This window comes from Chiroxiphia lanceolata, chromosome 24 (genome assembly GCF_009829145.1).
Source record: "Chiroxiphia lanceolata isolate bChiLan1 chromosome 24, bChiLan1.pri, whole genome shotgun sequence".
NCBI classification, from domain to species: domain Eukaryota; kingdom Metazoa; phylum Chordata; class Aves; order Passeriformes; family Pipridae; genus Chiroxiphia; species Chiroxiphia lanceolata.
The window spans coordinates 5,038,059-5,065,647 of NC_045660.1; the positions used below are offsets into that span (position 1 = coordinate 5,038,059).

Sequence of the window (27,589 nt, forward strand, 5' to 3'; positions counted from 1 at the left end):
GATGGGTGCGCTGGGGAGGCTGCGGGGGCCGGGCTGCGCTGACATCACGCAGGGAGGTGGTGCAGAGGGAAGGGGAGTGGGAAAGGGAGAGCGGGGAGACTGCGGAGGGGAGAGCGCTGCACAGGGAGTGGGCTCCGGGGACAGGTAAGAGATGCTCGGGGGCAGCGGGTCAGGGTGGGCTCCACGAGTGCTGAGTGATGTGCTGCGGGATGGCTCCTGGGAAGCAGGAACGTTATACAATGCCCGAACAGCCTGGCACAGCAGGGCTTGGCTCTTGGACAGCGAGACCAGGTCAGAGCCTGGCTGGCTGGTGCAGAAACTGGTGCAAATGCTTCCCCTCCAGGATACCAGTATGTGTGTCACTGGCACCGTGCTGGGAAGAGCCAGGAGTACCTGTGCCTCCAGAACAGGCTGAAGGGACTGGGGAGCAGCCCTGGTCCCTCTCTAGGAAAGGGGAGCAGAGTTCTCCCTAGGGATTAGAGCACAAATCATTGATGAAATGAATCAGAAGTTTGGAGACCTTGTCCCCTGAGCTACATCTATCTTAGAGGAGGCTGTAAGCAGAGCTGGAGCACTGGGACCATTTCCAGAAGCATGGTTGGGGTGGGAATCCTAAACTCTGCACATGGAGATGCTGCACATCTCCAGCAGCCTCAGCACTTACCCTGCCTGTGCAGCAAGCAAGAGTTCTGGGGAAGGCAGCCAGGGGCATGACCATTGCCAGGAGCTCTCTGGATGTGGATCCTGGGGATCTGCAGACCTGGAAGGCAAAATAACAAAGTCCTTGAGACCTCTCTGGGCGTCGTGTTGCCTTTTAGCACAGCGGTTGCATAACGGGATCCGATCTGCTCGCGGAGGGAGCAAGGGTGACGGTCACCTCTGTGCCCTGCAGCAGCTCAGCAGTGCCTACCCCCCTCCCCGGGGGGGGGGACTTTCATCTTTCTTCCTAATCCAAGAGTTCCTTAATGCTTGAAAAACTGGTGGGTTCACAGCTCTGATTCTATGCGATGTAGGGACTCTACGCCTACACGCAGCAGTAGCAAACTAGAAAGTGAGTTTGTTGGCACCCACTCACCTGTGCTAACCTGATTTTGGCCTGTTAGGATCCTTGGTGTGTATCTGACTGAGGAAAGTACATTTAGGGTCAAAAGCCCAGTGTTGGTAACCCCTGTGGGTGTCAGAAACCAGTACTGGGGTGGAGATGGAAGAGGCACAAAGTAGAAACCTTGTTTGAAATCCAAGAACAGGGAGAGGCCACTGCTCGTGTGCCAGCAAGTCTGTTGAAACAACACATTTTTGGAGTCATTTGAAGGGCTGGGGGCAGCGGTGGGGCCATGGAGAAATGCAGCCAGGAGTGCTGGAGAGTATGTGAGAGAGCACAGTTGCAGTAACGAGCATAAATAGGCTTTAATTAGGGAAGCAACTGCCGTGTGATGCACGATCCTTGCCCACGAAGGCACAGATGCTGGGTCTACAAGGGAGCACTTGGGAGTGGCTCAGGTGGCCACAGTGCTGCTTGTGACACGGAAACTGGAAACAGCACCAGCTTGTGCTGCTCTGTGGGGCTTCTGTGGGAGCAAGGGGTCGGAGCCCCACGCGTGGAGGGTGCCAGGCAGTGCTGTCACCCCCAGGGCCACGTGGCCAGCTGTGTTCTGTGCCTCTGGCGTGGGCAGGCAGGGAGGAGAGGACCCATCAGCAGCTCTGTGCCAGCCCTCAGCACCACACGGGGCAGCTGTGCTGGGAGGGAGCCAGCCCGGGATGGGTCCTGGCATTCCGAGCGGGACCTCGCTGGAGCCAGGCTCCCAGGACCTGGAGCCAGGCTCCCAGGGCCAGGTTGGGGAGGGTGCAGGGAGGAGTCAGCGCTGCTGGGCTGCAGTTTCAGTCCCTGAGGTTGCAGTTCTGCACAACCGGCAGCGGGACTGCTCTCAAAGTCGTGTTTCAACTTGATTTTTTTTTCAAGGTTATTCAAAATTTAGTGGGGGAATGGCACCAGAACCTCCCACAAGCAGGAAGTCCAAGTCAACCCTCCCAGTCCTTGGCTTTCTCCGTGGCTCAGCTGGCTCTCCTTGCTTTCCCCCACACTTGCCTACACTGCAAAAGGGATGATCATGTGAATATTACATAGTCTGGCATCTGCACATCAGCTGCAGCAGCTGAGGCTCTGACATGCTCCCAGTGCCTCCATGTGACCCCATTCCACAGCCATGCTGTTACCTGTGCATTCGGTCCCTATCACAGGCTGTCACTGCCAGACACACAATAATAATGAAATACAATAAACGGGAACTTGTGCTCCCTCCCGGGAAAAGAGCTTTGGAGCTTTGAGCCTCTGCAGAGACCTGGAGCGCTGGGAGGAGCTGCCCTTGTGCCAGTGTCCAGAGAAGGCCCTGGGAGCTGAGCCAGGTGCTGTGAGACATTTTAATCCTTCCTATTCCATAGTCCATCTTGGCCATGACTCCGCTGCAGTGAATGTTGTCCCGTTCCCGTGGCAGGGACACTCACAGGCGCCTACTTTGTGTTTGTTTTCACTCCTTATCTGGTACCAGTGGGAGCAGGTGGGGCACCAGTGAGTCAAGGAGAGTGGGAACACACATTCCAACTTCCTCCTGGGCCGCCCTGGAGTCCCCTCGATCCTCTCCCTAAACCCAGGCTGAAATTTCTCTCTGCTGAGGTAGCTGTTTGTTTAATAGCTGAGGTTACTTGAGTAATCAATAGTTCTCTGGTTCCCAACAGAAATATTATCCCTTTGGCCAAATCAGCTTTCCAAATCAGCTCTTCTATCTTTGCTATAAACCTGCCCCTGGCTCTCAGCTCTGGGAGGATTTAGGTGCATTCCTGACCTACCTGCACAGAGCCCCACTCCTTTTCTTTCCTTCTGCCAGCGTCACTTTTTCTCTCTGAGGTTAAGCAAGAAGGGCTGGAAGCACATGGAGAAATTGCTGGATTTATTGGACTCTTCAGTCTCAGCCCTTCTCTTGGCTCTGCTCCAACAGCTCCTTCTCTGTGCCTGTTTCCCTAAGGAGGGAGGTGAGGAGAGTCAATGGGATCCTCGTGGCCAAGGGCATTGCTGATATAACTCCCAGTCCATGGGCTCCAAGAGAACTTGGCTCAGCCACTGCCAGACGAAGAAAAACTGTTCCCATCACGCAGCAGGAGCTGTATCCCAGAGAACAGGGCTGGAAGACAAGGTGCCCATAGAAAGGCTCCATGGCTGCACATAAATTTTCCTTGCAAACAGGCAAAGGCACCGACTCCCTGGAGCTGGATTTCCAGTGGTTCCATCCCAGCAGCCAAAGGCTGGGCTGTGGCTCTGGGCTCCAGTTTCCTGTGACTGAAGGAGGCCACGGGGTTTGTTCTGCTGCTGGGGCAGTGGAAACCGCCTTGCTGTGCATTGTGAGCACATCTCTGCACATCTCTGTTCTTTCCAAACCAGAAAAGGTCACCGAGACCCAAGAGAAACCCACTTCCCTCCTTCACTGAACTCCTGCCTCGCACATGCTTTTGTTGCCATCCCTCGCTTGCCAAAGGCAGGAACAAACGCTGGGGTTTGGCAGAGCTCAAAGCCTTGGCGTGTCTGATGGGAAAGAGGCATTCTTGGTCCTCAGCCCGGGGACAGGGCTCTGCTCCATGTCCACTGCCAGCTTTTCCAGCTGCAGTTTTGCTGCTCATCCCATGCTGAGAGCACTGGTCTGGGGACAGGCAGCACCCCTGGGTGCTGGGCTGTGAATCCTGCAGGGGATCCATGGAAAGTGGGCGGGAATAGCTGGAGCAGGACCCAGAGCTACGTGAACCCCAGCATGTTGCTGCGGCTGAGCTGCACGTACGGGGGGACGTGCAGGAGTCGGCGCTGCCCTGAGAGGCTTTTCCCCAAGAATTCATGATGCCAAGGGAACAGGGAAAGGCAGAGGGAGGCCGTGTAAAGCCAGGCTGCCTCTGCTTTGGTTAAATAGGGCTGGTTTTGCTGACAAGTTCCCCCTGAGAGACTGCAGGGCTGAGATGGGGAGGGATCCTGGAACTCAGAGGTGGCTGGAAGGTTCTTGGCAGCTACTGCTGTTTCAGTGTCAGGCACTGGATTTTCCTGGTGCTTGGGGGAACTGGGATGGCAGCCTGGATCAGAGATGACCAGGCTGGACAGATGAGAGGCGGTCATAGCTTCTGCCTCTCTGTTGGAAGGATGCTCTGGAGCAGCAGCAGGGTCTGATTTCAGAGAAGCATGTGAGGTCTCAGTGCACACTGATCGCCCCAGAAACCTCCTACTCAATTTTCTGCTGTGCACAGCCCAGCCTCAGGCAGCACAGGGGGTAATTTGCTCAAACACTGGCTAAGGCAACCCACATATGACAAGCCTCAGAGAGGGAAGAGGGTTTCTCGTGGTGGTGAAGGGGTGAGAGAGAGGAGGGAGAGAGAAGAGGAATTTCCTGGCTGTGGTAAAGGTGGGCTCTGCTTGAAGAGAAGTCAGAGAGAATGGTCATGTGGTCAGGCTGGGGGAAGGAAGGAGTGGGTCAGCAGCAAACCCCAGCAGAACAAAACCCATTTGCCTTTCCACGATGGCCTGGGAATGGAGGACACACCAAACTACAGCTCCCCTCTCCCTTTGCCCACCTTGTTCTGCTGCAGAGAGAGCAGAGCATGGGGGGGAGCAACCCTGGACTGAATCAGCAGCCGAGGGTCGGGCTGGGGAAAGATCTTAGCTGAGACAAGGGAACCCTGATCAAGCACATGTTCAAAATTTCCCACCTGGTTAGTGCTGGCTCAGCCCTCTGGAAAATGACACACGTTTTCCTGGCTGCGGGGCCAGAGGGCTGTGCTGGGAGCTGTCTGCTCTCCCGTCCCAGCTGCAGATGAGAGGTGCTGCTGGCAGGGTCCACAATCACTCTTCTTTCCCCTTTTGACAGCTGTTGCTGGTTAGGAAAATGGGAATGTTCCCCAGCCAGTTCTCGGCAGGAACTGCCCTTTCCAGGGCTGACCACTTGGGCTCTTTCTTCCTCTTCCCAGCTCCTGACAGTACTCACAGATTTGGGTACATTCTAGTCTTGGCAAAGCACTGCCCTTCCCTGCTTCTCTTTCTCACATGACACAGGAGAGGCTGTGGCCTGTGAAGGAGGAATGTTTGTTCTTGGACTTAGATCAGTATAATTCTTGAGTCTGTTCTCTTCCCAAAGCACAGAGGAAGAAAGAAGAAGCGCTGGGACCAGTCCTGCTGTGGGGATTTACACTCCAAACTGTCAGTCTGTTCCTAGCACAGAGATCCTGTCACCAGCTATCCTCTTCCCAGTGCAGGATGGAGATTGCACCTTGCAGGAGAGTAGTAGGAACATCAGGGCATGTTGTGGAAAGTCATTATGTCTTGTCACACCTGATACAAAGAGGGAACACTGGGCAAAGCTCAGTGGAGGCAGGAAGGAGACAGCAGGGCTTGTTGCTCCTGGAAGCTGTGGGTATAGAGCTTAACAGAGGGGTCAACCACCTCAGTAGGCGGTGAGACTGTGCAGGAGTAACCACTGATTTCAGCTGCAGCAGGGTAGGAAACCCCAGGGTTCAGAGCTTAAGCCACTTTCTAAGAGAAAAGAGCAGGACTAACAGGAAAAGGGAATGACTCCAGCCAGCAGTGGCTACTCAGAGGACACTCATGGCACAGAAGTGGGTGCATTTGGGCCACATCCTACCCAGCAACTTGCGAGTTCCTCAGAAAGCCCAAATGCTGCAACTGAGCTAACTCAGAAAGAAGTGGTCTGGCTAAGGTCAAGGTCAGTCTGAATAATTCCTTCCACTCTCTCTTCCGCTTTTGTGCAGTGAGATAGGAAGCTGAAAATTCCCCGGCTGATTTTGGGAGCCCAGGCAGAGGTCAGCGAGCAGGGACCACCCAGTGCAGCCTGAATAACAGATGAGTGTGTTGTTACCCAGCCCCTGTGCTCAGCTCCCTCCCTGATTCCTTACAGCAAACAACAGAATTTCCTGGCTCTCTGTTTCAGAATTCAAGGGAAAATTCTGCCACCCATGCCGAGTTAAATTAAAAGCTGGTAAATTCAGGAGGCTTTTTGCAGCGAGGCACTAACCTTTGGAATTGCCTCAAGACTTGGTTAAGTCACATAATGATAACTGGCTTGGAAAAATCCTGATGGTTTTATGACCTTTCACAATGTCTGTACTTCTGTACCCAGGCAAGGGTCACCAGACTGCTCCAAGACATGACCAGATCCCCTCAGAGGGATAAAGAAAGAATTCTCTTCCTCTCTTTCCCTGTCCTGGTGTGACTGCCATTGCTCAGTTCTGTGACACACAGGAATTACCCCAGGCCAGAGTAGTGTGGCTGGAGTGCTGAGCTCACCACACAGCCTGTTCCCACGAACCCCACTTTGGTCTGAGAATGATCCCTGTCTTACAGCACTTTTGGAGGTGCCGAGGTTGTCATGTTTTGGAAACTTTGCCTCTGAGGCAAAGTGAAGGGTTGTTCCTCAGGGAAAGAAGTACCATGTGTGTGTCCTCAGGAGGAGACAGCAGGGCCCCTATTCTCACAGGTGATCCTGAAGAGACTTGAACAATTCAGGTCTCTCCATGACCTCCTGGCAAGTGAAGGAGTGTGGATGTGTCTCTTCCCCTGCCAAAGTGAACAGTCCCTTTCGCTTTTATTTTGCTTTCTGTGTCCCCAGCCCCAGGGCTTTGAAAGTTGAGTGGTGGCTCTAAGAGGGTGTTATTTCACAGTGTCCTCCCCGTGGCCATTGCTGAAGGAGCTTCAGGTGAGGCGAGACCCTGCTGAGGGCAGTCGTGCTCTTGTCCTTGGAAGTTCTGCTGAGACCTTTCCCTTCCCAGGTGCCAACTGGTGCTTTGTGGGATTGAAGCTCAAACCTCCTCTGAGGCCAAGCAGCCACAGGGACAGGCTTCAGCCACCACCTGCCCACGACAGCAGGTCCCACTGGTGCTCAGTTCACTGGAGCTTTCTCCCCTTAGCAGGTCACTGCGAGCAGTGGATTATACCCTGGCAACAGGGACACTGCAACATGCAAGCCCCGAAACTGCAGCGCCTGCTCCACTACACAGCAAAATAGGTCGTGCATCAGCAAATGAAAAAGGACAGATGGTGTCTGCTAATACAGCTTAGTTTATGGCCTGCAGGATTAACTCACTAGTTGTCATGTCTGCAGAAAATAGGAAATGGGTGGGTCGGCTGGAGGAAGCGTGTGGTGTGCCCAGCCCTACCTGTGCTGTGGGATGCAGCGGCTGGAGAGGATGTCAGAGATCCTGTGAGGTTTTGAGATGCTGCTGAAGGGCTGCCAGTGTCTTTTGGGGAGTCTGGGCAGTTGTGCCTAGTGCCTTGTACTGAGTCTTCCCGTCCAGCTCAGATTCCCACACTCCTGCCACAAAGGCCAGCGCTGTAGGGAGAGATGCTGAGCTTAGCAGGGATCTCCAGCAGAGACAGGAACACTGTGGTCTGTGCTCCAGCAGCTCTGGAGAAGCCCACAACTTCCTGTCCTCTGCCAGCTGCAGGACAGCCTCCAGTCCAGCCTTTTGAACTCCCAAACACCCACGTGTCTGCAGGAGTAAGTCAGAAAGCCGAGGCAGAAGCCTCAGGTCTTTTCAATGCCTTCTCTGTGACACACTGTTCTCCTTTCCTGGAAACCAGGCCAGTGCCTCACTCTGTTCTCCTTGCAGAGCTCTGGCTTCTGCATCTGCTTTCTGAAGGGCAGAACAAACTCTTCCTTAGCCCTCCATGAATGGTCCTCCTGAAGATTTCACCTCACTTCTTGCTGCCTCTGCCGTGGCCAGGTTTGCTCAATGTCCTGCAAGATGCTGAGCACCCCGAAAAACAGCTGCCATCAGGGAGACACTCCAGAGCCAGTGCTGGATTCCTGCCCTGCCATGCCATCTCCTCTTGCCGGTGGCAGCTGGCTCCCTCCTGTGTGCTTGGCCACCACCACCCATCACAGCGTGCCCAGGACAGGCAGGTGCCTTCTGTTGCCACAGGTGTTTGCCACCACCACCTTCTCCCACAGCCAGCCATCACAGGCACTGGGGTTTCCTCCAGTGACTAATTAGCCTGTGTTTATGCCAACACCAAACACATAATTGTCTGTTTAACAACTCTGGTGAGGAGGGGGTCTGGCTGCTCCCTGGTACCGTAGGGACCAGCCCAGCCCTTTTCTCATGGCAGCACCCCACTGTGCTAAACCTTCTCAGTTATAAATCCCCTGTCATTAAGGGTAGCAGATCACTGGTGAGAGTGACTCGAGAGTGGGGATCATTGTCCCTTCCATCCCCAAAGCCGTGAGTGCGCAGGTGTACAAAGAACTCAGAACAGCCTGTGCTTTCACTACAAAAGGAAATGCTTCTTTTGTAGAGGGAAAAAGCATGTCAGATTACTATTATAAGTAATTGCTTAATGCTTCCTACACCTTTACGTCATTGCTGAAACAGACAGTAGTTATCTGAGTCCCTAATTGGGGTCTCTTCTCAATGCATGTGTGTCGCTGACGGGGTCAGGCCCTGACCATCCTGGCTGCTGGAGCCCTGGAGGAGACAGGATGGGAAGCTATGTGGGCATGAGAGGCTCCACATTCTTCCCCCTCAAAATCTCCCCACCTCCCACCTCTTTTATCAGCCGCTGACAAGCCTTGCCATGTGTGTGGGCGGCTCCCAAGCTTACAAGATGATTCCCTGCTCCCCCCTCCATGAGAGCGCTCAGGATTTCGAGGACGGGGAGCGCAGCGTTCCTCCGTCTGCAGGCCTGTTCTGCAAGGGACGACGCTCTCAGAGAGCTCCATGTGGTGGTAGCTCTCTCCCAGGATTTCACATGACAGCATCTTCCCCAGAAAGTCACAGCAGGGAGGGGAAGATTGCTGTGCGTGTGGGTGTTAGGAGGGAGCAGAGTGGGATGGGGAGATGGAGGGGAGGTGTAACCACAGACTAAACCAGAGCGAATCCTCTTGGAAGAGCCTTGCATTTCTGATCCCAAGGCTCCCATCTCCTGCCTTTTCCTCTCCATTTAAAAGAATGTCCGTCTTTGTTATGTCCAATAGAGAAAAGGAGAGTCAAGGAGAATCATCTCTTCCTTCCCTGAACACATCTCAGGGGACCATGAGAAGCAAACAGAACATGGACTAACTAGATAGACCCAGCAATGTGCGCACTGGGAGAGCCCTCCCCAGCCACTGGTGTCCTCCCTGGAGAGCCATGAGGGCCATTAATGACATCTCCATCTGACAAACGATCCCAGTGCATGTCATTACAACACAGTGCTTCCCTGGGGGCCTGGCAGAAAATGACCCCAATGTGCTTCAGTTTGTGCATCCACAGCTGCTCCCTGTGAATGCACAGCGTCCCTCGCCACAGAGCTCAAGGCTTTCAGGGTTAACCTTTGCTGAATCCCTTGGACACAGCAAGAATGACATCCCTGCTCTGAACACAGCAGAGCTGGGATCTCAGAAAGAGGAGTAAGGAAGGCCACATGCTTCTGGCACAACTCTTCAGGGCAGGAAGCTGGGAAGAGACCCTGCCCTGCACTTCTGAGAGGTTTAAAATACCTCTGTGCTACTTGGACCTGTCTGTCCCTGTCACCCTCCCCTAAATGCTGTGAGTACAGCACCTCTCAGGTGTCACAGCACGTACCTGGCTGTGCCTTGTGGTGGGTTCTCAGCAGAGAGACCCTTGAAACTGCCATCTGCATTTTGGCACTGGGGAATCCTGATGTGCCTGCATCCCTTTAACAACCCTGGTTGTCCCACCCCAGCAGGGCCAAAGGTCTCAGCCTGCCCAGAGAAACCAGAGCTGAGTCATTCCCGAGTGCCCCTGTCCGAAAACAAGGAAGAATTCCTGCTGTAAAGCTGTTCCCCTCCTTCCCTCATTTCCTCGTGTCTGTGGCTATTTCAGAGAGCAGCGACACGAGCTGGATTTTCTCTAAACTCTATCTGCTTTACAACACAGCCTGTGCCCCGTGAGTAACACCCCCCCCCCCATTCCTGTCTGTGAAAAGTGGAAAAAACCCCGAGGAGACCCACAGAATTCTAGAGAAAACAGTCTGTGCCGGGGAGGGTTTCACACGTCTGTGCCTGAATGACCCGGAGGTTTCAGGCAGATTGAATCTTTGTGCGCCTTGAAATAGCTGTTTCAACATCCCTTTGTGTCCTGCAGGCCAGGGATCAGAGCAACAGGTATTTAGCACACCTGTGATAGCTGGGTAATCAGGAAAGGCAGGGGGTGGGCAAAGGGGATGTGGTAGGAGCTGGAGTTTCTATTTTATCTGGGGCCTCCTGCCAGTGTCCCACCACAGCGATATTCCCGGCCAGGCACATCCCCAGTTCCTCCATGCAAATACTCCCAGTTTGAGTTTCACAATCCCTTCCCGGCAGGCACCCTCTGCTTTCACTCTCTGAATTACCAAGGGGAATTTTCATTACATCACCAGAGACTCTTCCTCCTTGACAGCGGCAGAGCTGTCACTTGCTTTGCAAGGGGCGTTTTGGGGTGTGGGTGGCCACGGTGTTTCTCTGGAAAGGGGCCCTGTGCCTCCCAAAAGCAGGTTCAGCCCAGCTCAGCCTCCCCCAGTGGCTCCATCCAGGCTGGGAACGGCACTGGGCGGTGTGGGGTGGCTCCAACCAGTGCCTGGACAAAGCCTTCTCCCTGGAAGCCTTCCTGGGAGATATGGCATTTTAAGGCAGCTTTAAAAGTCGCCTGTGCCAAATCCTGCCCTGATTTAAGCAGCAGGGTCGGAAGTCAGCAGTCTTCCAGCTTTCTGCCAGCATAAGCAGAAGCAAATTTGCCTATTGGAGCTGGGATTTGTGGAATGATTCGCTGCAGCATTTGAATTCCCCTCTTCCTATATATTTTTTTTCTTTTGTTTGTTTTTGGTTTATCTTTTCAAATATCCCTGCGTTAAACAGTGAGACTGGTGACTGTTTCCTTGCAGCCCCGGGGAGGGGCTGATCTGATCTCACTCCCAATCCGGCGACTTTCCAATCAGCCTCTTTCCTCTCCTCCCTGGCAGCTTGTTTCCCTGCCCTCTCCTTCCCGGCTTCCCAGCCCCAGTTCCTGCCTGAGTTGTTGGGGTTTTTTTCCCCCCCAGTTTGAATCAAAACAAACTACTGGGTTCAAACTGCTAGTCAGGAACTTGCTGAGCAGGAGCCTCTGCTCTTGGCAAGGGCTATCAAAGCTCACCACGGAGAAACACCTTGGCCATGGAGAACTTATTTTTAAGTAGCTGGTATGTCTGGACCACGGCGGGGTCCGGACAGTTGGAATTCTGTGTCTCTGAGCTCCATAAAAGCACTGAATTCCCTCAAACATATAAAGACTGGCAAGAGGTCTGAGCAGCTTGGGAGGAGGGAAGATGGCTCTGAAGTCACTTGGATTTACCCTGGCCTCCCTCAGCCCTGTTTGTATCATGATTTTCCTCATATAAGGCAATGAAGAGTCATTTCTGCCCCATCAGCACGTTGCAAAGCCAATGCTTTTCCCAGGAACTCCAGATGGTTTTGCTCTCTGTCTCTCTGTGTCTGCACTACTGGTAATTCAGGCCTGTCTCACATTAGCTTTTGAGCTGAAACCTTCCCACAATTAGTTACAGTCTGTGCTCTTGCGCTGCAGAGGACGTAGGGCTGAGCTGGCAGAGCACTGTCTGGGAGATCCGTCCCACACACGAGTCTTGTTCAGGTTTCTCTATTTCAGTCAAGAGTGTGATTTTTCTAGTGAAATCATCAAAGCGAGACAGTCTCTGCTACAGATGGGCAGCGACAGCCCTTTAAAAATGCTTCATACCCAGCTTGCCTCAGACAGGAGCAGTTAATTTCAATATAATGTTTTACACCAATATAACATCTCTCCTTTCTTCTTCTGGCTCTGCTTTCCCAACAGTGAAATGGGGAGAGGGTCCTTTCCCTCTGGGAGCTCCACATCACAAGTGTCAGGGAGATGCTAAAGCATCTTCATGGCTGCCCACGACCTGCCAGGGACCAGAGCTCAGCAACTCAGTGCTCAGGGACAATGTGCTCCACAGACGCCCTTGTAGCATCCCAGATTCTCTTGGAGCAGAGCTGTTTGGCTCCCTTGCCAAATTACCTTGCTAATTAACAGGGTTTTTGATCCCAGGCAGGAATTTACCACTTTGAGGCCAATCCTAAGTGTGGCCCAAAACTTCCAGCTGGTCCAAAGCCACGTGTTCTATGGCAGGAATGCTGGAGCACAGCAGATGAGCTGACAAATGTCTGGGGAATGTCATCTCCAGGGAAGGACTTGGGTGCAGCAGACATCTTGGGATAAGCAGTAAGTGAGGGTGTATGGCAGGCACAGAATTAATGTGTAAAAGCACAGGGGAAAGCATGATTGCTGTAGGGTATTTAGGTGAGGAGGAAGCTTCATTTGTGCTCTTATGCAGGTGATTTACTCCCTCTGTGCCAGACAGGGAAGTGTCAACATTATCCCTGCTGTGCAGACAGACACAGGGTCTTTGCCTGTCTTTGCAGCATGAGCACTGAAATCCAGGTGCTTCCAACTGTCAGCCCGGGTTTGGTTCCTTGCTCCCATGTCAGAGGCACCAACAAGGGCTCTCAGCAGCAGGGAAGGATCCTGGTAATAACAATGCAAACAGGTTTTCCTGAGAGAAATGATTTCGGGAATAGCAATAGCTGGGAGAGACAGTGATGGAGCCACACTTGTCACATGAATAACCACAGTCTGTCCAGCCAGAGCTGACAGTCTAAGGGAAGGCAGCCCCTTCTGTGCTGATTTAACAGGCTCCTCGTAGACACAGCAGATCTTTCTGCTTCGCCTCCCCTGCATAATAAGCGGTGTCCTTCCCGTTAGCTCCTCTGCCTTTGGATGGGAGTCGAGGCTGGCAGACCCCTGTGGGCACGGGGGAACCCTGGAAGGAAGCGGAGGCTTTTAACTTTCTGCATGACTGCAGTAGGAATGTGGGTTGTAGTTTCAGTGCCTCTGAACCCAGCACTCCTCGGGGAGGAGTTCCCCGGGTGAGTAAATCTCCACATGATCTTCACAAACGTTATGAAGGAGGAACACACAGCGAGGGACAAGGTGCTCCAGTGGGGCGAACAGATTTAGAGGGGGCTCCTGAGGTTATAGACCCCCATCTCCAACAAGACACGTGTTAAAAAGCAAGCTGCCCCAGGGATTTTTAACAGAAACCTTTTTTTCTGTACAACCCAACCAGAAGATTCCCCCCATTCCAGGCCCTAGATGAGACCAGAAGGCTGGAATGGCCACCCTGGGGTGGGCAGAGATGCTCTGGCAGCATGGCAGCTGCAGCCATGGCAGTACTAAGGGAGGGATGTTGAGGGGAGCCAGGGGTTGAGGGGGGCCATGGTGCTGAGGGGAGATGGGGAGCTGAAGGGAGAGTCATAGAATATCCTGAGTTGGAAGGGACCCATCAGGATCATCGAGTCCAGCTCCTGGCCCTACAAGAATCCCACCATATGCCTGAGGGTGTTGTCCAAACTGGAGATGGGACACTGAGGGAACCGCTGAGGGTGTTGCGAAATGTGGAGTACACATTTTTGTGTACTTTCAAGTGTAAGGGGAGCCAGGGACTGAGAGGGGCCGGGTGTTGAGAAGGAGCCAGGGCGCTGAGGGGAGATGGGGTGCTGAGGGGAGTCAGGAGTGCTGAGGGACTGAAGGGAGATGAGGTTTTGAGGGGAGCTGGGGGTGCTGAGGGGAACTGGGTTGCCGAGGAAAGTCGGGTTCTTAGAGGAACACTGGCACTGAGGGGAGATAGGGGCCCTGAGCGGAACCATGGTGTTAAAGGCAGATGGGGAGATGAAGGAAGATAGGGAGCTGAAGGGACATGGGGAGCTGAAGGGACATGGGGTGTTGAGGGGAGATGGGGAGCTGAGGGGAACCGGGCTGCTGAGGAGAGCCGCGTGCTGAGGGGAGCAATGGCACTAAGGGGGGCCAGGGGCGCTGAGGGGAGCCGAGAAGCAGAGCGGGCGATCAGCTCTACCCCGCTGAGACGCTTCAGAGCCACTCATGGCACCGCAGCGGCGGGACGGGCACAGGCACAGGGACGGGGACAGGAACGGGCACGGTCCCTCCGGGGCTGCCCGGGGGCGCTGCCCACAACCGAAATGGCGGCGGCGGCGGCCGCGCCCGGCGCGGGGCGGGACAAGGCGGGGCGGGGCCGGGCCGCGCTCACCCGGCCCCGGCGCCGCTCTCGTTACAGCGCGGCCGAGGCAGCGCCCGGCGGGACGCGGCGCTCGGAGCCCCGGGACCGACCTGCTGCCGCCACCCCGGACCCCTCCGAGTGATCACCGCCGCCGCCATGGGCTCCGAGCGGGACTCCGAATCGCCGCGCTCCTCCTCCATCCACTCGGCCGCCGCCAAGTGCCCCACGCCCGGCCGCCGCCGCCGCCTCTCCTTCCAGAGCGTCTTCTCCGCCGCCGCCGCCTCTGCCGCGGGCGGCCGCCGCCGCGCCAAGGCCGAGCCGCCCCCCGCCGCCCCGCCGCCGGTCCCCGCCGCCCCTCCGGCCCCGCCGCCGCCGCCGCCGCCGCCGCCGCCGCCCCCCGAGGAGGCGCCGGCGGTCCCGGAGGGCGAGGAGGAGCTGGAGTGCCCGCTGTGCCTGGTGCGGCAGCCGGCGGAGAACGCCCCGCGCCTGCTGTCGTGCCCGCACCGGTCGTGCGGGGCCTGCCTGCGGCAGTACCTGCGCATCGAGATCACCGAGTCCCGCGTCAACATCTGCTGCCCCGAGTGCAGCGAGCGCCTCAACCCCGCCGACATCCGCCGCCTCCTGCACGACTCCCCGCACCTCGTCGCCAAGTACGAGGAGTTCATGCTGCGCCGATGCCTCGCCGCCGACCCCGACTGCCGCTGGTGCCCGGCCCCCGACTGCGGGTGAGTGCGGGGGGCACGCGGGATGGCGGTGGGGTGGGTGCTGCCCCTCCGTGCTGGGACAGCTTGGGGAGGGGGGACCTGCGGTGCCCGTAGGAAGCTGCCCCATCCCTCTGCCCTGGGACAGCGTGGGGGGGAGAGATCTGCTGTCCCCGTAGGATGCTGCCCCATCCCTCTGCCCTAGAACAGACTGAGGAGGGGGAAACCCACTGTCCCTGTAGGGTGCTGCCCTGTCCATCCTGGTAGAGCATGGGGATGGGAGAATCTGCTGTCCCATAGGGTGGTGTCCCATCCATCCATACTGGGACGTCTTGGGGAAAGGAGACTCCCCGCCCTGGAGGGGTGCTGCCTGTCCCCAACACATCCTGGGACAGCTGGGTGATCCCACTGCCCCAGCGGGATGCTGCCTTTCCCCAGCACATCCTGGGACAGCTGGGTGATCCCACTGCCCCAGCGGGATGCTGCCTTTCCCCAGCAAGTCCTGGGGATGGCATCCCAGATGGGATGGCCCTGGGACCTGCTGTCCTGCTGAAATGCTGCCTGTCCCCACCTGGCTCCCAGGACAGCAAAGGGAGGGGCGGATCAGCCCCAGTGGGGTGCTGCTGCCCGTACACACTTCTGTTCTACTGAGTCCCACAAAGAGCCCTCAGTGCAGACGTTCTTTGCTTGTCAGCAGTCTGTTCAGGACAGTTGATAGGCCTTGGGTACCAAAATGACACTCCATCTATCCCTGTTACCTCTCTAGGGCACCGGGATTTGACCTTGGGGATTGTGGAAATACAGGCAGATCAGGCATGAGTGACAGGATTTGAAGGGGGTTTTAGCTGAACCATCGTTTCCCTAATTTAACAGAAGCCTTTTTTTTCTGCACAAATGGGAAGCGTGGAGTTTCCCAGCTGCATGTTTCGCTGTGAGCCATGGGGACAGTGCATGGGGACACACTGCAACCCTCACGGTGGGGAAGAAGGAACTGTAAACAGTCACTATTTCCCAGTGAGGACGTTGAATACATGGCAGAGAGGAGTGATGTTGACTCACTATCCGTTGCCTAAGTGAGGAAATGTCTGTCTGTCCAGAAGTCAGCCCAGCCAACTGTGATGACTGTGTAGTTATGAGTGTGTTGCTTTCATTTTCTCTTCCATTTTCCTTCCAACGAACTCTGTTGGTTTCTGTTTGAACGTAAGCCAAAGCTGCCTGGAAAAGGGCTTTGTTTGGGAAACTTAAGAGAAGTGCTGTGAAGTTTAGCTAGAATTCAGCCTGGATGGCAATACTGAGTAGCAAGGACATGAAAGGAAAGTCTGACCTAGTAGTCAGAATGGAAAAGGTGGTGGGAGGGTTGTGAAGATTTAATCAAAGCATTGTAATAGGCATCCTATGCAAATCAGTGAACCTGGCTCAGGTTACCCATTTCACGGCCTCTGAGCATCCTGTATAAGGGCTTGTTTGAAATTAAAGGCAAACAACAGCTTTGCTCCTTTCTGGAGCCAAATCGAGTGTGAGATCTTGATATTTCACCAGCACTGGGGATAAGATCAGAGAGACAAGAGCTGGTTGTGCTGCCACAGAGGGAATGCCCCTGCTGTTAACCAGCTACAGAAAATCCGGTTCCTGCTCCCCGAATCTCAGCTCCTTGACTGCTGTGATATTATCTGTGCTCAGGATAAGGTGTACAAACAGCCGACGTCACCCAGGCTGGCTGGGTGGAAGGAGCCAGCTCCAGCACGGCCCGGAGGGCGTTGCCTCTGTCACAGCAACCCAGCCGTTGCTTTGAGGGGTTTTGGGCTGACTGGTGTCACAGGCGGCTCTTTCTGCGAGCAAAAGCCTCCTCCCTGGTTAGTCAGTGAGCAGGATGAGCCAGGTGACACGCACAGCATCCTCCTCCCAGCTGCCCAGAGCAGCAAGAAGCGACCCTGGGGCTGTTGGAGACCAGGCAGCCTCGTGGACCAGCACTGCTGGTGTGTCTGTGGCGCTCACACAAAGGCTGTTGGAATCAGCCCTCCGGCGGGGAGAAGAATTAATCACCCTATTCATTCTTCCCAGCAGAGCTTGTGTGGCTGTGCTTATGTAAAATCAGGGTATGAATTATTTACAGTGGGCTTTCCCCGCTGTAGTAGTGCTGGAGTATAGAGCCAGAGCAGGAGCGTAGGGCTGGGGGCACGGCCGTGGCTGGCACTGGGTGTCACCCCTGCCAAGGTGTGTAGGGCTGGGGTATGGCCATACTTGGCCCTGGGTGTCACCCCCACCAAGGTGGTGGCATCAGGGGGCTGCGGGGCGATGGCAGACACGACCCTGGGCGTGTGACATGCAGCGTCCGGCGCCTTCCTCACACGCCACAGTCTTTTCTTTAAATTCCTCTTTAAATGGAAGAGCCTGGCTGTGCTGCGGGGAAGGGGAGGAGGAGGAGGACCAACACAACACCGGTGCGTGTTGCCATGGAAACCCCGGTCAATTGATGCGCCATCAATCGCAAAACAAATCATTTTCTGTGTTTTGCGGCTTCGGTTTTTCCCCTTGCTACAGTCAGGTGGTATTGCTGTCTAGTGTTTGTCACACTGCATCCTTCCCAAAAGCTTGGGAGAATAACAGGACCTTTAGAGGAACGGAGCTGTGTAGGCTGAGCTCTGTGAATGAGCAGGAGGAGGGAGGGAGGCAACTCGTGGCCGTCCAAGGCGTGGGCTGGAAGCAGAGCTGTGTGATTCCTGGGGTCTCAGGGAGACACTCTGTGGGGAAAACTCAGTTTCCCTTCTCATCTGCTGGGATTGAGCCTGGAAATGTCTGTTTAAGTCAGCGATGTGTCAGAGGTCAGGGGAAGAGGGGAATGCACTGGCCATCCAGTGCCATAACTGTTCCCAGGCACAGCCCTTCAAAACCCACTTTCTAGTTGACCTTGACTTGGAGCTGTGTTATTTCTTTTCCCAACAGACTGTTGTGTAGCTTGTCTCCCCGCAGCTGTGGGCTTGTTCATGATATTTGTCATTTCAGCTCTAGCAATAAAATATAAATGATGATGATTTTAATTTCTCGAGTGTTTAAAAAACCCAGCGTTTTGAGTGAGGAGTTAATTTGGAGTATGGGGTCGCTTAATATATTACACTGAGCTCTCCTAGCCTAGTTATGGTTTGAAATAGCAGTGTCACAACACAGCTGGGTAGATGAAGCTTTTCCTTTTTGTTTTGCCAAGGTCTTTGGCTGTAGCATAGTGACAGGGTGAGGATGTATAGTGGGATACTCCTTAGACAAGATGCATAGGGGTTGAGTTTGTCCCTCCCAAACCCCTGGGCAATACAGAATGGTTTGGGTTGAAAGGGACCTTAAAGATCATCTTATCCCACCCCCTGCCATGGGCAGGGACACCTTGCACTAGACCAGGTTGCTCCAAGCCCTGGCCACTTCCAAGGATGAGGCTTTCCTGTCTCTCCTCCAGCACTGGGCTCAGGTGCAGGTGTGTTGCTGCACACGTAGGCCCTGCAGTCGTGCCTCCTGGCCCCGAGATGTTGTTTCTTTGGCGACTCTTTCGTAGCCTGGCAGGATGAAGTTGCTCAAACTCCCACGGAATGTGAATCATTGTGGGTATGACACATTCAGCGGTTCTCACGCCGCTGCCTCTGAGAAGAGGCAATACAACTTGAGCTACACGAGCTCTAAATATAAAGCCTTAAATAGGAGTTATTCCCGCTGACCACCAACAAAAATACTGAGGACGAGCAACAAAAATACCCTTTTGCCATAAGGGTGTCGCAGAGCTGGGAAGGCACTTCTGGAATTGCTCATGTCAGCCCCTGCCAATGGAAACAGCCTCATCCTCAGTGACTGTGTTAGTCAGATTTCTCTAGCAGTGCTTGCTGATGCTGCTTAGACTTGTGTGTACACAGGGCACTTCCTCCTGGAAGTGTCACACTACTATCAGAAGTGAGCTGGTTCAACCTGGCCTCTCTGTCTTGCACTCTCGGTTGGTTTTACTCAAATTTTGGCTTATTCCAGAGGCAAGGTGTTGTTCTTCAGCACTCTCTGGAAAAGAAGGTTCTGTGGAGATGAACAGGAGCTTGCTTCTTGGCATAGCTACACATGGAATCCCCCGTTATTGCAGTTTTTTAGAATCATTCAGTTAATAGAAGTGCCCAGATAACCTCAGCTTTCTTAGACTCCTCCAGACCACACAGCATCCACCCATATACCTGTCCTAAGGAACTGGGGGGTGGGGGTGTGCCTGGAAAGAGCAGCCTGAGCCTGTCCTAGGAGCCTGAGTTGGCAGAAGGAGCAAGGAGTTAGCTGGGCACACCGTGCACAGATCTTGTCTGTGTGAATTGCCCGTGGGAACTGCCAGCAGTTACTGAGGAGAGAACTCAGCATCACAGGCTGGCTGTGTGAAAGGCCTCTGCCCCGAGTAACCCAATTAGCACTGCTTAATTTCAGGCCCTGCAGTGCAAACCACAGGGCTGGAGAGAGCAGGAATGTGTCTGGCGTGGAGGCTGCTGTACCAGTGATCAGAAATGAGGTGGGAGAGGTGGGGTGGGCTGACTGGGGGCTCTGGGGGTACCAGGCACGCCTGTCTTGGCAGCAGCTCTTCAACCAGCTGCTCTGAGCAGAGCAGCTCAGGCAGCCACAGCCTGGGCACCCTGAATTAAAGGATCACTGGGCTCTGGCTGGATAACTTTGCCTTTCACTGACGCCCCCGGCGTGTTCCCCCTGCAGTTACGCGGTTATTGCCTACGGCTGTGCCAGCTGCCCCAAGCTGACCTGCGAGAGGGACGGCTGCCAGACAGAGTTCTGCTACCACTGCAAACAGATATGGCACCCCAACCAAACCTGCGACATGGCCCGCCAGCAGCGGGCACAGACCCTGCGGGTACGGACCAAGCACACGTCGGGCCTCAGCTACGGACAGGAATCCGGGCCGGGTATGGATTCACGTGTTTTCCATAGAGTATCCTCAGCTGGGAGGGACCCACTAAGGTCATTGAATCCCAACTCCTTGCCCTGCACAGGACAGCCCCAAGAATCACACCACTGATTTTTTTTTTTTTTTTTGGTTGCTCAGTGCTGCAGCTGTGTGTGTGAAGCTGAGGAAGAGCCACCTCTGTGTAAAACCCCCTCCCCTCCAAGCAGTGGGGTGTCAGTGCCCTGCGTGGCACAGCTGAGGGTCTACAGCTGCCACTGTGAGAGCAGCTGTGAAACCCAGAGTCATTTCCCCTTCTCCTGTGTGTTAGGACGTGTCTGGGCTCCTCCAAGAGCACTGAACAGATCAGAAGGTGATGATGTGCTTTGGGTCCTTCTGTGTGACAGCAGCTCCCCTCATCCGCCCCAGCTCTGCTTGTGGCTCTTTTGATCTTGGATGTTCTCGCTTTTTGCTGATCTAAACCCTGAACAAACAGTCACTTTTTACCCTTGCAGCTTCAAATTTGCCTGCTGTGGTCATGAAGAGCAGCATTCATGCCCAGCTGAGTGTGGGGAGCCTTGCTCTGGGCACTGTTAGGTGTTAGTAATGTCAGGTACCAAAAAAATGCCAACCCACAGACTCCTACACTGCCTGGTAGGAGCTGCTGTGTCTGCTGAGTTTGTGTTCCTTAAAAATAACTGTATTGACTCTGGAAGTGGGCAGTGAGGCCATTTTGTAAAACCCTGCCCTGCCCCCAAACAAAACACCCTGGTTTTCCTTCTATGACAGGAGTTTAAATGTTAATTCACTTAGCGTGGAGCTGTCGTGGGTGGTTCAGAGGTGGCTTAGTGGTATGTTGAGGTTCAACATGTCCCAGTTAGAGAGCCCTGATAATGGACAGCAGAGACTGCCACAGTCTCTGGTACAAACCAGCCAGTAAAAAAAAAAAACAAAACCGGTTTCTGAGTTTTTTCACCCTGTTAAAGAGATCCCTGCCAGGAAGGGCACTTAGCCACGGAAAGGGAGGTTTTTGAGACAGTGGTTTTTCCTCACCCTGTTCTGCTGGATCCAGTGTGGTGATTAATAAGGTGTGAGCTGGTCTCAGCAGCTGGATTTCATCTTGCTGAGCGTCGCAGGGGCCAGCAAAGCCCTGAACCACAGCACAGCCCTTGCATAACCACGATCAGATGACTCCTGAATTAAGGAAGAGATGAAAGACCCTTATCCCACTCTGCCAGCAGCAAACTGGGGCCTGGGCAGCCTCTGCTGCAGACCCCAGTTCCCTTTTGGCTGCCCTAGAAGGCTGGGTTTGGTATTTTTCCAATGCCTGTTCTCCCAGTTGTTCTGTTGTTCTTGGCCCATGAATCATCTCAGTGGAGCAATTCAGTCATGGCTCGTTCTTATGCTGTTGCCTTGGCTAGCACAGGGCAGGTATGACTTGTTCCCAGCACTTAAGCATGTCCTGGAGTACATTCTGTTCAAGGTTAGAATAAGTTTTTAAAGTGGCTGTTGCTCTCAGTCCCTGCTGCCCGGGCTCTGGTGGGGTCTCTCATCGACGTTATCATCTCGCTCTGAAGATAAACTAAAGACACAACACCCCCACTTCACCTGCGGTCAGCAGAGGTGTTCTGCACGCACAGAAAACAGGGGGGTTCATCCCGTGCCAGGATTCCCCTCGTGGATTCCCTCATGCTCACAGCAGAGGTTCCAACTCCGTCCCGTGCTTCCTCCCCGCAGCCGACGACATCAAGCCGTGCCCGCGCTGCAGCGCCTACATCATCAAGATGAACGACGGGAGCTGCAACCACATGACGTGTGCCGTGTGTGGCTGCGAGTTCTGCTGGCTCTGCATGAAGGAGATCTCAGATCTGCATTACCTCAGGTGAGGAGGGGGGGAGCAGCACACTGGGGTTCCCCAGTCTGTACCCCGTGCAGCGCTACAGGCTGGGGCCGGAGGGGCCGGAGAGCAGCCAGGCAGGAAGGGAGCTGGGAGTTTGGATTGGCAGGAAGCTGAACAGGAGCCAGAGTGTGCCCAGGGGGACAAGAAGGCCAATGGCATCCTGGCCTGGATCAGGAACAGTGTGGCCAACAGGTCCAGGGAAGTGATTCTTCCCCTGGACTCAGCACTGGTGAGGCCACCCCTGGAGTGCTGTGTCCAGTTCTGGGCCCTCAGCTCAGGAAGGACATTGAGGGGCTGGAGCAGGTCCAGAGGAGAGCAACGAGGCTGGGGAAGGGTCTCAAGCACAAGTCCTATGAGGAGAGGCTGAGGGAGCTGGGGCTGTTCAGCCTGGAGAAGAGGAGGCTCAGGGGAGACCTCCTCACTCTGCAACTCCCTGACAGGAGGGGGGAGCCGGGGGGGGTTGGTCTCTTTTCCCAGGCAACTCTCAGCAAGACAAGAGGACTGGGTCTGAAGCTGTGCCAGGGGAGGTTTAGGTTGGAGATTAGGAAGAATTTCTTTGCAGAGAGGGTGATCAGCCACTGGAATGGGCTGCCCAGGGAAGGGGTGGATTCTCCATCCCTGGAGGTTTTTAAGATAGGACTGGATGTGGCATCAGTGCCATGGGCTGGGAACCACGGCAGGGTTGGATCAAGGGTTGGACTTGATGATCTCAGAGGTCCCTTCCAACCCAGCTGATTCTGTGATTCTATGATTCCTGCTGCTGAGGCAGCACATGCCCCATCCGGGGCTGTTTGCAGAGGTTCGCTGCATGTGCTGGGCTTTCACCCTCCTGCCTCTGCAGTCAGTCTCTCTAATTGTCTTCTTTCTGACCCAAAGAGCTGAACTTTGTTCCCACTTTACAGTGGCATGCTCTTCCACACCAAAAAAAAAAGCTCCTGCTACTATTCTTTTGAGAGCTCTTGGTCTACTGGATGCTAAACAAAGACCCAGTAATGTGATTGATAATCACCTTGATGAAAAATTAATCTTGATGGGGGGAAAAGAAGAGAGAAACCTCTTTTGTGCTGTCTACCCACTTCCTAAATTTTGGGGTTTATTTATGTGGAAGTTGAACTTGGGGTTCTCGGGAACATTTAGGAATTGCTGTGGTGTTAATGTCATTTTTTTTTCCCTCCCATGAAGCCCCTCTGGCTGTACATTCTGGGGCAAAAAGCCGTGGAGTCGTAAAAAGAAGATTCTCTGGCAGCTGGGCACGTTGATCGGGGCTCCTGTGGGCATTTCCCTCATTGCTGGCATTGCCATTCCTGCCATGGTCATTGGCATCCCTGTGTACGTGGGGAGGAAGGTAAGTGTGGGGAGCAGAAGGGTTTGGGGGCGTTCCCTGTGCTCGAGGCATCCGACCAGGAATTTAGAGCCGATATGAAGGGTGGATCTTGCAACAGAAGCAAAATTCAGTTGTCTCTTCTAAAGCTTGTCTTATCTCCTGGGCTTTGTGTGGGCAGAGGGAGGATGGTGGCTGATAAGCCCTCATAGCCCTTCAGGCTCATGCCCTCCCAAATGCATTTTGCAGTGCTCTTGTGCCTCTGCTTTAACCCAGGAGCACCCCAGGAGAAGCCTGGTCCCTTTTGAGCCCATCCTGTGATGTTGGGCTCTGTGGGACAGTGGTTGGACCCCGAGCATCACACCTTACCATGCTTAAATCACTCGTGTTTTGGTGCTGACCTGCTGCCTCCAACTGTGTGATGCTGCTGTGTGTGTCTGTGCTGATAAAGAGATATTGAGAGGGAAGAACTGGCACATCAGCACTGTACTTGTAACTGCTTCTTTTTCTTAAGCACAGACCTGCCTGCTGGGTCTGGCCTTTGAGATCTGTGAGGAGATGAGGTTCTTTAAGGGCTCACACAGCTGGCAAGGCTGTAAAATCAAGTACTGATGTCCTCTGGGTGTTTGCTCAGGGCCAGGCTGTTCTCACCTGGTGCTTCTCCTTCCATCAGATCCACAGCAGGTATGAGGGGAAGAAAACCTCTAAGCACAAGAGGAACTTGGCCATCACTGGAGGGGTCACCTTGTCTGTCATTGCCTCTCCAGTCATCGCTGCTGTCAGTGTTGGTAAGTGGGCTCCAGTCCCTGTCCCTTCTGGTGGGCCACTAGCCACCAAGGCAAGTGGGTAACCCAGCCCTGTGCACTGGGGGTGGCCAAAGGCAGTTTGCAGAGTGCTGCTGTGTGTGGGTTTGGGCACAACCCTCTGTCTCACATCCAGGCTGCACGTCCTGATGTGCTCGAGGTGGCCTGGAGCCAGCACAGGGCTTGTCTGGAGAACCAGCTGCCTGTGCCACAGCCCATCCTGGTGTCCCTCGACACACAGAGCTGCCCCTCACTCATGGACTGGTTTGGTGGCTGGTGTCTCAGGGGTTCAGTGCTCTTGGGGTTCCCCCATTCTGCACCAACAAAGGGCTCCTTCTCTGTCTGTCTGTGAAATTGTGAACTAGAACTTTACAAAAGCAGCGTAAACACAATTGAGAGAGTCCCTACCCCAAAAAATCCTTTCTGTCTGCCCAACACAACTTGGCCTTGAGCTCCTCTTAACCCAGCCCGTGCTCCCCTCCAGGTATTGGGGTCCCCATCATGCTGGCCTACGTCTACGGCGTCGTGCCCATCTCGCTGTGCCGGGGCGGTGGCTGTGGGGTCAGCACAGCCAATGGAAAGGGGGTGAAAATCGAGTTTGATGAAGATGATGGACCCATCACAGGTAACGTGGGGACTGGGGAAGGGGAGGGGTTATAATGAAATGCTCAGGGGTCATGATATTTCCCAAATCTGAACATCTGTTTTCAACTGGGCCTGGCTGGAAGCAGGTATTTGCTCCGGTCTTACCACGATCAGGTGTGCTGCTCTCAAAGCAAAATCTCAGCCCTGCTCAAGGCTGGGAGGCTGCCTGGGATGAGACATCACTTCCCTTGCCGATTCCCGCCCCTGTGCTCTCCTCCCCTGCAGTGGCTGATGCCTGGAGAGCCCTGAAGAACCCCAGCATTGGTGAGAGCAGCATCGAGGGGCTGACCAGCGTCCTGAGCACCAGTGGCAGCCCCACGGACGGGCTCAGTGTCATGCAGGGCAACTACAGCGAGACAGCCAGCTTTGCTGCCCTCTCCGGGGGCACCCTGAGCGGGGGGGTCCTCTCAGGGAGCAAGGGGAAGTACAGCAGGTAAAATTGGATTGCTGGGGAAAACACAGAGGGTCCCAAGGGCTGTGTTGGTTGGGCAGGTTTATTCTGGGGAGCTCTCCAGGACTGTGAGTGGTTGTGCTTCGACCTAGTTATGTCCTACGACTTTTGCATCTTGGTCTGTCGTAGAGTAACCAGTCCCAGGGTGATCAGGGACCCAGGGTGGTGCAGCTCTTGCACAGGCTGCCCAGAGAAATGGTGGACTCCCCATCCCTGGAAGTATTCAAAGCCAGGCTGGACAGGGCTTGGAGAAACCTGGCCTAGTGGAAGGTGTCCCTGCTCATGGCAGGGGATTGGAACTACATGATCTTTAAGGTCCCTTCCATCCCAAACCATTCCATGATTCTGTGATCAGGCTACTTCTGGACCCAGTGCCGGGCTGGTTCTGGCAAGGAGGACAGAAGATGAGTTTCTGTCCCTACTGAGCTCCCTAAAATTGCAGAGCTGCTGCTTCAGGTTAATTTGGAATAGCGCAGAGGTGCCTGCGTGACCTGCTTAGAGCTATTCCGCTCCTCTTATCCCAGCCTGGAGGCTTTGGTGCTTCCTGTTCTCCAGTGCAAACTTTGCCACTGCTTTCCAAGTCAGGAGGTTACACCGCAGTTTCCCTCCAAACCTGCCTGTGAGTCAGTTTGCTGGGTAATTAGAGACACGTGTTGATATGGCAGCCAGGATGTAATCATGGCTCTGCGCGAGATCCGTGGAAATCAGTTCTTCTCAGGAATTGTGTGAGTCATGGAGGTAAACACTGCTTTACCTTCGTCATGGAAAACAAGAATGAATTTGCCTAAATGGAGCCAAAAATGAGACTGTATGTGAGAGGAGCCATTGGGGTTAAGCTCTGTCGTGCTGAGCTGTGCCAGCATGTAGGGCCTCTCGCTTTCCCGTGAAGAGCAGTGACTGATTAGTGCTCCTCAGGGATGTCTAAAGCATTTCTAAGGAATCCTCCTCTTTCCTGCAGGCTGGAAGTTCAGGCAGATGTCCAGAAGGAGATTTTCCCCAAAGACTCGGTCAGTTTGGGGGCGATCAGTGACAACGCCAGCACTCGAGCCATGGCTGGTTCCATCATCAGCTCCTACAACCCCCAGGACAGGTAGGAGGACATGGAATGGTGAGAAGAGCACTGGTAGTGGGTGTCCTGGAAAAATCTGTGGTCTGTGAGCGCTACTGTGGGCGGTGGGATGACTGTAGTTGCACCAGGCTGCTCTTCTGCCGCTGGCAAGCGGAGCAGTCCTTTTACTGGCACAGGAGGAGGACTGGGGACAATTTGGGAGCAGCCTCCGTGTGTGGTGTGGAGCCTGAGGAGGGGATCTGCATCCCAGCACCCTCAAGGTCTGTTCCTGGCAGCTCGTGGGGACTCTGGAGCTTTCCCAGCTCAGCTCCTGGCTCAGATCTTGGCTGCTGTGGGGAGGACTCAAGAGCAGCGAGTGTTGTTGTTCCTCTCATGCCAAGGGGTGATGAGCAGCATCTGGCTCATGTTTGGGAAGTGTGATCCTCCCAGTTCAGTTGGTGCAGTGCCCAGCAGTGCCCGGTTGAACCCAGTAACCGTTCCCAGTAATGCCAGGGTGCTTGTTCCTGCAGGGAGTGCAATAACATGGAGATCCAGGTGGACATCGAAGCCAAACCCAGTCACTACCAGCTGGCCAGCGGCAGCAGCACAGAGGACTCTCTGCATGTCCACACCCAAATGGCAGAGAATGAGGAAGAGGAGGAGGAGGAGGAGGAGGAGGAGGAGGACGGTGAGCAGGAGCAGACGTGCAAACACCAAAGCTGTGAGCAAAAGGACTGCATTGCCAGCCAGACCTGGGACATCACCCTGGCCCAGCCCGAGAGCATACGGAGCGACCTGGAGAGCTCCGACAGCCAGTCGGACGACGTGCCGGACATTACCTCGGACGAGTGCGACTCCCCCCACTCTCAGACTGCAGCAGGCTGCCCACAGACCCCCAAAGCTAGAGGTGCCGAGAGCCCAAGTGCCCACCTGAGCCACTGTGCCCAAGCCGAGGGCTGCCGGCTGGATGAAATGGTCCAACTGGAGTGCATCGAGGCCAGAGTGTGACGTGTCCTCCTGCTGGCAGCACACCCGCTGTCACTGCGTCTCTTGGGCCGGGCTTGTGTCCCTGTTGGCTCCTGTTTGCCATTCTCCAGCTGGTTCCCCAGCCTTGCCTCGGGAAGTTGCTGTTTCTTACGTGACATAAAAAGGAAAGGAAAGGAGGAAAAAAAAAAAGAAAACAAACAAAAAAAGAAATCCCCTGCCGTCTTTTTGTTTTAATTTATTGGTTCAAAGTCTGTGAGGTGTGTAAGAGTGTAAATATGTACGTGTGTCTGTATGTCTGCAACCATCCTAAGGGACTCTTGGAATAAATAAAGACTCTGGTTGTCATTCGAGTTGCGTCCGTCTCATCCTTTCCAAAGCTATGGGGAAATCCTCCAGCTGCCTTTGCCCTTGGCTCAGGTGTTTGTGAACGTTGTTCCCAAAGGCTTGGGAAGAGGAGAATTCTCTCTTCTCCCTCTCCATATGCAGCAGGGCTGGATACAGGGTAAAGGAGGGGAAGGATGGAGACTAAAGCCAAATTCCCAGCACAGCTGCATGTATGGGAGCTGAGGAGGCTGAGAGTGATGGCTCAGGTGGGATATTGGGGATAATGTTTTTGACCCTCTACCTGCACCAGGCCCTTCCCCAGACTGCTCCCAGGAACCAGGGTTGTCCCTGTAATTAAGCTGTTGGTGTCTGGTGTCTGCAACAAGCGAGGGAGGGTCCCCACAGCCT

The 27,589-nt window shown here is 54.5% G+C and overlaps 1 protein-coding gene across 1 annotated transcript; it reads left to right on the top strand.

Moving 5' to 3' along the window:
• The first annotated feature begins 72 nt into the window (after window positions 1–72).
• RNF19B (ring finger protein 19B) lies at window positions 73–27,207 on the top strand. Its single transcript, XM_032709842.1, has 10 exons — window positions 73–144; window positions 14,162–14,829; window positions 19,519–19,724; window positions 21,440–21,584; window positions 22,785–22,947; window positions 23,597–23,711; window positions 24,211–24,351; window positions 24,597–24,804; window positions 25,781–25,912; window positions 26,401–27,207. Exons 2-10 carry the CDS (start codon window positions 14,261–14,263, stop codon window positions 26,876–26,878), a joined length of 2,157 nt encoding a protein of 718 aa, XP_032565733.1. The 5' UTR covers window positions 73–144; window positions 14,162–14,260; the 3' UTR covers window positions 26,879–27,207.
• Window positions 27,208–27,589: the final 382 nt, after the last annotated feature.

Bases quoted from the DNA above. Each gene is read 5' to 3' on its own strand.
- RNF19B (XM_032709842.1), top strand. From the start codon at position 14,261: ATGGGCTCCGAGCGGGACTCCGAATCGCCGCGCTCCTCCTCCATCCAC. The intron at 14,830-19,518 runs GTGAGTGCGGGG...TTCCCCCTGCAG, and splicing joins TGCCCGGCCCCCGACTGCGG to TTACGCGGTTATTGCCTACG. The intron at 23,712-24,210 runs GTAAGTGGGCTC...GCTCCCCTCCAG, and splicing joins CATCGCTGCTGTCAGTGTTG to GTATTGGGGTCCCCATCATG.